Below are 8708 nucleotides of genomic sequence, written 5' to 3' on the forward strand. Positions count from 1 at the left end.
CTCAATTGGGACTGTAATTAGCCCCTCAAAATTTGTCAAAACACAAGAGATTTCAGTCCAAACACATACAATAGCATACAATCTAAAATCATTAGCAATCAACATGAAATTGGCACTGAACAAACGCACGGCAAACATGCTTTGAGATTTTTCAATGTTCATACTAAAAATGGAAAACTAAAATTCAAAGAAGGCAGACGGCTTACAGCGTTTGCTTGGCGAAGTCTACAGGCGATGGTGATGGTCGAAGGAAGGTCCAAATGATCAGGCGGCTGTAGCTGCCATGGTAGCCGCGCTGGAGTTGGGCGCCAGTGGTGGGTGGCAACATGAAATCGAGGAGCGACAGTGAGAGAGAAAGGCCGTGCGGGAAGGGGAGATGCGTTAGGCAGCTAGGCGGCGCACGAAATGGAGGTGTCGTGGCGGAACTTGGAGGCGGCGGAAATTGGATGAGAGCAGAGTGACGGCAGCTTTGGAGATTGCGCGCTGTGATGGCCGATGAGCGGCTGTTGCTCTGTATTTTCTTTGTGTCCCCTCTAGGCCAAGACCTTTCTCTGTTTCTGGTTTCACTTCCTCAATCACCAGCCCCCAAATGAAACTTTAGTCTTTTCCTTCGTTCCCCTGCCGACGTCCCCCTTTTCTTCCTCGACATAAATAGAGGGGGCAAAAGATTGGAAAAAAAAAGGAGAGCTATGATAGCATCTAATAATCAAGAGCTGCTAAAAGATTTTGGGCAGAAATTTGCAAAAAATATTGTAGAATATTAGGGATTTGGAAAATTTGGGGAAAATGTATAGGAGAGAGAAAAATGAACCTTTCCAATGAAAACCTTGCCCTTTAATGCTGGACAGCCATGGTGATGCTAGTGAGAAGCCAGAGAACGGATTTGTTGTGTGGGTGAAGGTATCAGGTGCCGTGCGGAAGCTCTGTTTGTGCTCAGTGCAGAAGCTTGTTTGTTTCAGCTCAGTGAAAGTTTGTGTTGCTCAAGTGTTCCGTTGCTTTAACTCAGACCAAGTGTTCCATTGCTTTTGTTTTCAGAATGTGTTCTGCTGCTTTGGTCTTTGCTTTGCTTTAGATATTGTTTTTGTTGCGCGGCACTTTCACTATGATTTGATCAAAATTTTGACTTCACTCATTTTCCCTCCATTTGATACCAAAAATCATGTTTTTTTCTGGATTTGTAATATGGTTTGAACCATAGATTTTAATGCTATAGTATTATTCTTTATTTTTTAGCAAAAAATAAAAATTTTCATCAACATAGGTGGCAAAATTTGTTAATTTCATATAATTGAAAATGTACTTTTATAATTTGCTAATATTTTATACTAATTTCTTATAATTGCAGCACTAAAGAACATCATGTAATTGAAAATAATAAAACTCAAATTATATGGTTATAACATAGTTTCAATAAAAATAATCATTTTCCCAACATTTGAGACCAATCATCATGCTTTTTTTTTTATTTTTAATTTGGTTTGAAGCATAGATTTTATTGCCATAGTATTATTCTTTATTTTTTAGTACAAAAACACAAATTTTCATCAATATAGGTGGCAAAATTTGTTAATTACATATAAGTGAAAATATACTTTTATAATTTGCAAATATTTTAGCCCTGCAATTTTTTATAATTGCAGCACTAAAGTACATTATTAATTGAAAATAACGAAAGTCAAATTCTATGGTTATAACAGACTTTCATTAAAAATAATCAAATGCTATTAATAAGACATTATTGTTAAGTCAAAATCAAAGAAAATTTAGTGATGACATAATGTTATCACTAATTTATTCAAGATTATAATGACAAGAAAAGTCGTCACTAATTAAATTGCTAGTTTTTAATATTGTCAATTGCTAGTTTTTAATACTTTTGTGAAAATATTGATAATGGTTGAGAAAATTTTGTTACAATACTGCAAGTGATAAATGTACTTTTGTTCTTTTTCAAACATTTATTTTAATGTTTAATTTTGTTTAAAACTATTGTACTTGTATAGATTTGCAAGACAAAACTTAAGTTCTCAATAGTTAAAAAATTCATTACAGAGAAAACACAAAGTAGTAGTTGCAAAATATGTATAAATTACAGATATTTTAATGTGTATAAATTACAGTTTATTTTAATGTTTAATTTTGTTTGAAACTATTTTACTAGTATAGATTTGCAAGACATAAATTTATGGGTAATTTCTTTTTTTTTTTTTTTTTGCTTTCACATATTTAATTTATGTTAAATACAAAACCTACCAGTTTCCCTCTCATAAAAATATTAGTGCAACACTTTTTGAATTTTACTTACAAACATTTATGTATTTAATATAAATTAAATGATTCAGAGTGAAATGCCCATAAAGAGTAGAATATTTGTTCATGTAATGGAGGAAACCCACAAAGAGTTGGTACTTTATCGGCCATTTCTTTTTTTAAAAAAATTTAATTTATGTTGAAAAGATAACCTGCCAGTTTTCGTTTTGTAAAAAATCAGTGTAACACTTTTTGAATTTTACTTACAAACATTTATAAATTTATCATAAATTATATGTTTGAGAGTAAAATGCCCATAAAAAGTTGGTACTTTGAATAGATAATGCTCATTTGCCCATAAACTACACTCCCTGAAGGCTATTTTGTTAATTATTTTGTAGTACTTTGCTATTCCTTTGCTAATACTACTTGGCATGTAGTACAAAGGATAAATCTGGCATAAATTTCTTATTCCATTGATAAAAAGACCTGCCTGCCTTATAACTATTGTAATGAAAGATATATCTTTAGAGTTTATAACAAATTATTACTTAAGTTTGAGAAAATTATAAAATATTTATGCATAGTTTATCAAGATACCATTCGCAATTTCCTAATAAAAAAATAGGGGCTAAATTGTAAAAGCTAGGGTGCCATAATAGAAATAATAAAGTTGGTGTATTACATATGGGGGTTAAAATGCAAAAGTTAGAGTGCCATAGTAGAATTAATGAAATTGGTGAATTACACATGGGGCTAAATTACAAAAGTTAAGGAGTAATAATAGAATTAAAGAAATCGGTGCACTACATATGGGGCTAAATTGTAAAAGTTAAGGTATCATAATGGAATTAATGGAATTTTTTACAACATTTGGGGCTAAATCGTAAAAGTTGGAGTGGCACAGTAGAATTAATGAAAGTGACTTAGAAATAAGTACTTTAAACAGTGACGATTAATTCTTGTCACTAAATCCAAATCGGTAGAGTGACAGTGACGATATTAGAAGTTGTCACTATATAGATCATTTTAGTGACAACTTTTTCAAGGTCGTCACTGAAGACTTAGTTGCTTTGAGCAATTATGACAACTTTCCTTGTCGTCACTAAACAACCACTTTTTGTGACGAATTTTGTCGTCACTAACAAATGTTGTCACTAATGACCATATTTCTTGCAGTGTAGTTTGTGACGAAAATAACAGGTCGTCACTAAACATTTAGTTGCTTTGATGCAATTGTTACAACTTTAGGTGTCGCGACTAAAGAAACTCCTTTTGTGACGACTTATTGTCATCACTACAAAATGTTGTCACTAATAATTTTTTTTTTTTAGTGATCAACGACGACAACAAAAAGTCGTCCGTAAATAGGCCAAGCAATAGTGATGATGTTCTTAATGTCGTCACTATTGTGTGTTCTAAATACTCCCGCGCTCTTGCTAAATCTTGGCGGGAATTTACTAGTGACGACTTAGAATGAGTTGGCTCCCATTAGAGGTTTGTGACGAGTTAGAAAGTCGTCAATAAATGATCCATTTTTGTGACAACTTTTTTTCGTCACAGAGAAAAGTTGTCACTGATGACCAATTTTCTTGTAGTGAGTAAAAGTTGTAGTTCTACTCCAATGATTCATGTACTTAGTAACCAAAAGTTTTCATCTTCGCATAAAATGGTACTTAAAATTAAGAGTATACAAAGCAATAGAAAAATTTGAAGTGCTGAGTAATCGAGGATCTTCATCTAAAAATATCGATAAATGTGAAATGCTGAGTAATAGAGGATTTTCATCTAAAAATATCGAATTTTGTGTCAAAAGACATTTTCACAATGTGAATGAATGTTTGATATGTTATAAGAATAACTCTCTTTTGAATTTGAATAAAAGATGATCATGGGTTTAAAAAAGCATTTTATTGACCTTGTGAGCTACTTGACTTGTGAAATTGGGTGAGGGATGAGAAGTTGAGTTGATGTGTTCAAATTATGGTATACTTATTTTTCCTTTGCTTGATATTATGAGTATTTGAGGCAAAATGAATCATTTCATAATGGTTATTTACCTTCTTTTGAGGGAACAAATTCAAATTGTGTACATGTGTTATTTCAAACTTTTCGGATCATTGTAGATTAGTATTTTTTATTGCTTGAGGACAAGCAATATTCAAGTATGGGGCTATCCGATAATTGTTTATTTTGTACATTTTTAAGTATGTTTATTTTTTTACGTTTGGTGTGATTTTAGAATTTTTAAGGATGAAACTTGCTCTTTAAGTCTTTATTTTTATGAGCTTCATTTTATAGCTAAAACTTGCATTTGAACAATTTAATATCTAAAACTTGTTGCATTTGTAGATTTGAAGATTAATGATCATTTTGGACTACGAAGGATTCATGCAATAATATTAGACACGATTCGAGGATGATTTGGAGATGACTAGGCCAACAAATGCAGTGTTTTTTTTTTTGGTGCAATGCGTGACCTAAATACATCGGGACCTCTATTTTAACTTCTTGTTTTAGCTGAAGTAGAAAAAGACAAACAAAATGTAGGTGAAGCAATACATGGGCTCAATACGCTTAGCTGAAGTAGAAAAAGACAAACAAAATATAGGGGAAGCAATACATGGGCTCAATACACAACCTTCACTCGCGTATTGAGGGTGCGTATTTGCGTATTCTAAAACAGTTGTGCAAATTGTATAGCCACTTGCTCAGTTTTTACACAACTTTTCCATCTCATTTACAGATCAATTTTGGTCGGTTTCTGTAGAAGTAACATTAAAAACTTGAAAAAGCATCTTTTGGCGATTTCAATATACAAGTTGCACAACTTTAACATGATTGATTAGATCTTGATTCATTTATAAATAGAGGCTTTGGAAAACATTTCGTATAACTTTGGAGTCTAAAGCAACTATACATAAATGTAGTCTTTCATTAAAATTTCCTTAGTTCATTAGTTAAAGTAGATCAGTATAATTTGCTTCATCCAAATCTTGTATATAACTAAACATAGATGATGTTGAGAATGAAGATGGAGAGTTTGGAACTCATGTAACGAGGGTGACATTTCTCTTATCACTTTATTTCTTATATTGATTTTAATGTTTGGTTATAATACAAGTTTGGATCTTATTTTCGCGCCTTTCATGTTATGCTAGCTTTTATACCTTGGATGTGGATGAATTTCTATGATTGTTGTGTGATCTTTTCATGGTTATTTGAGTTATATTTTTGAACAAGTTATTTAACACTTTTGCTTTTCTAATCATGATCAATTGGTCATTAATTATGATAATCATAAGGTGTTAAGTTTGTAATGAGAATTGGGATTTGATATTAGTTCAAAAAAGTGTAAACTTAGGGAGTACACTCCCGAGAGTAGAGGTACACCTTTGTAGTTTTAATGGTTTGTTCCATGTAATTTCACAGAAGAAATAAACTTATAATTAATTTCATAACCACGAGAATAGATATGACTTAACTATAAGTATAATTGATTCACTGCGAGAATATGCTTCACATACATTAGGAAATTACGGCATAACTAATCAAGATAATAACATTCAATTAACCGATAATTTCACTTGCAAGAGTAGTGAGAAATTTCATAACTCTAGGAGCCTTCTATTGTTATTGTTATTACTTTTAATTCATGTTTGTAGTGTAGATTTAATTTCTTACACTTGTGATAGTCTAAATAATAAAGGAGTTCGAAAACCATCAGTAATTGACAATCTTTCTTGTGTGATTGATACTTAATATCTCTATAATCGATAAACGATCTGTATTACTTGTAAAATATGGGGTATTTAGTCTTTATTAAAATTTAATATATGGTAAAACCTCGCCAAGGATAATACTAACCAATTTTTCTGTAGATGACAAAAGATTATCACAAAGTACGCACGCCAACCCATCAATGAGATTCACATGGAAGAGTAACATTATCAAACTTCTGTAGGCAAACGTTATATGTGACGTATCATATGATAGATATATATATAGAAGTAGGAGAAAGAAATACTCATTCATCACAAATCAATGGAGCTTCTGAGTTTCACCTTAAACTTGATCACTTTCTTTTTCTTTGCAACCATTCTCTTGACTTTAATCAAGGAACGGAAAAGATCCCACACCATTCCAGGTCCATGGAAGCTTCCATTTATTGGATGTATGCATCATTTGATAGGCTCACTTCCACATCGTAGACTGAAAAACTTGGCTCAAAAACATGGACCTCTAATCCATTTGCAGCTTGGTGAAGTTTCAGCTGTTGTTGTCTCATCACCAAATTTGGCGAAAGAGATCATGAAAACACGCGATCTTTCATTTGCTAGCAGGCCTGAACTTCTCACATTCAAGATCGTCTGTTATGATTCTAAAGATATCCTATTCTCCCCCTATGGTGATTACTGGAGACAAATGCGAAAAATCTGCGTCACGGAACTTCTTAGCGCTAAAAGTGTTATGTCCTTCCACAATATTAGGCAGGATGAGGTTTTGCATCTGGTTGCAGCAATAGGGCAATTGGCAGGCAAGAGTGTCAATATAACTGAAAAACTTTTCTCACATACAAGTTCGATGGTTTGTAGAGCTGCATTTGGTCAAGTTTCCAAAGAAGATCAATACGAATTTGTAAGATTAATGAAGCAAGTGGCAGCTTTAGGAGGAGGTTTTGATATTGCTGATCTATTTCCTTCTTACAAAATTCTTCATGTTCTGACTGGACTGAAGCCTAAATTGCAGAAGATCCACCACAAAATGGACATTATATTTGAAAACTTAATCAAGGAGCACGTCAAGAACCAAACTAGGAAAAAGAAGTTCATTGCTGATTCTAATCAAGAAGATCTTATTGACGTTCTACTGCGAATAAGAGATAGTGAGGACCTTCAATTTCCGATCACCAACGACAATATCAAAGCTATCATCTTTGTAAGTCAAACTACCCTGAATTCTTTCCTTCTCTGCTTTCTTGTATGTTTAAGGTATTTAACTCCAAAACTCTCTGGGACTGTTTGACCATTCGTAAACAAATTGTTTTAATCAACAATATTGCTGCTAAAACAGGATATGTTTGCCGGTGGAACTGAAACTTCATCCTCAACTGTTGAATGGGCCATGTCAGAGATGATCAGAACCCCGATGGTGATGGCCAAGGCACAGGAAGAAATCAGGCAGGCCTTTAAGGGAAAACAGAAAATAGATGAAATTGATGTTCAAGAATTGAGATACCTAAAGTTTGTGATCAAGGAAACTTTAAGACTACACCCTCCTGCCCCTTTGGTCATCCCTAGAGAATGCAGGGAGCAATGTGAAGTAAATGGATATACTATACCAATCAAAACAAAGGTCGTGGTAAATTGTTGGGCACTTGGAAGAGATCCAGAGTATTGGAGTGATCCTGAAAGCTTTGAACCAGAGAGATTTGATAACAATCCGGTTGATTTCACAGGAAATCACTTCGAGTTTGTTCCATTTGGCGGAGGAAGGAGAATTTGCCCTGGAATGTCATTTGGTTTGGTCAATATGGAGCTTCAACTGGCGGTTCTACTTTACCATTTCAACTGGAGACTCCCGGATGGTATGAACTCCGAAGACTTGGACATGATAGAGAACAACGGGATAACAGCAACAAGGAAAAACAATCTTTATTTGGTTCCTTCCTTGTATGATCCTTCAATTGATTTGTGAAAACAGTCATATGTGCAACAGTTCTTTCGGGGTCAGACGGGGATGTGGTCACAAATTGTTGAATGCTTTATGGATATTGAGATGCTATTCTCAAATAAGTTGTGAAATAAGTATATGTAGTCTGTTTAAACTATATCTTTTTGGCAAAATACCTAAAGAGTAAGTTTTTTGGTATCGCCCAACATAAAAAAGGTGTAGTTTTAGCAATTCAGTCAATTTTAGCTGTCAATCTTATTAGAATCCACTGCAAAATGACACTGTTTTGATCTTCTTCTTCCTTCAGCCACGTCCGGTGACTGTTGCAACTTCCAGACACCGGTCATTACAGTTAACTAACGGTTTACACTTTACCATCACTATTCAACTATCAAATTTTGATGAAATTACACCTAACGAACTCAGTTTTTCACATAGATGCTAAATTTGGACGCGAGCTTTAGTAAATCATGTAGATAAGACTAAAGCACTCCAATTTCCACAGCAAAACTTTGCACTACCTTTACTATTACTAGCTACTTCAAAGCCTAATTGACATCAAACGCTCTAGTATTTTATACCAATGAACACGTCATATCATAAAGATACAAGATACATGATTTATCTGGTCTAATTTGTTTTGAATCAAGAAACCCCTAGTTGGGGACCTACCCTTATACCATGTTAACTAAAAACCTTTTGATTTGGGCCTGTCTACCGCTCATGTTGCTCTTTCCATCAACCTTGAAGCCTAAAGTGGATGAAAGGAGCTAAAAGCATACACT

The 8708-nt window shown here is 33.6% G+C and overlaps 1 protein-coding gene across 1 annotated transcript; it reads left to right on the plus strand.

Annotated features, from left to right (window-relative positions):
- Window positions 1-6300: 6300 nt before the first annotated feature.
- Window positions 6301-8187, plus strand: LOC113739854 (premnaspirodiene oxygenase-like). The gene is made up of 2 exons (XM_072069293.1): window positions 6301-7188; window positions 7324-8187. The coding sequence occupies exons 1-2, from the start codon at window positions 6427-6429 to the stop codon at window positions 7945-7947; spliced, it is 1386 nt and encodes a 461-aa protein (XP_071925394.1). The 5' UTR covers window positions 6301-6426; the 3' UTR covers window positions 7948-8187.
- The last annotated feature ends 521 nt before the right edge of the window (window positions 8188-8708 follow it).

The sequence above is a fragment of the Coffea arabica genome, chromosome 1c (assembly GCF_036785885.1).
Source record: "Coffea arabica cultivar ET-39 chromosome 1c, Coffea Arabica ET-39 HiFi, whole genome shotgun sequence".
Taxonomy (NCBI): Eukaryota; Viridiplantae; Streptophyta; class Magnoliopsida; order Gentianales; family Rubiaceae; genus Coffea; species Coffea arabica.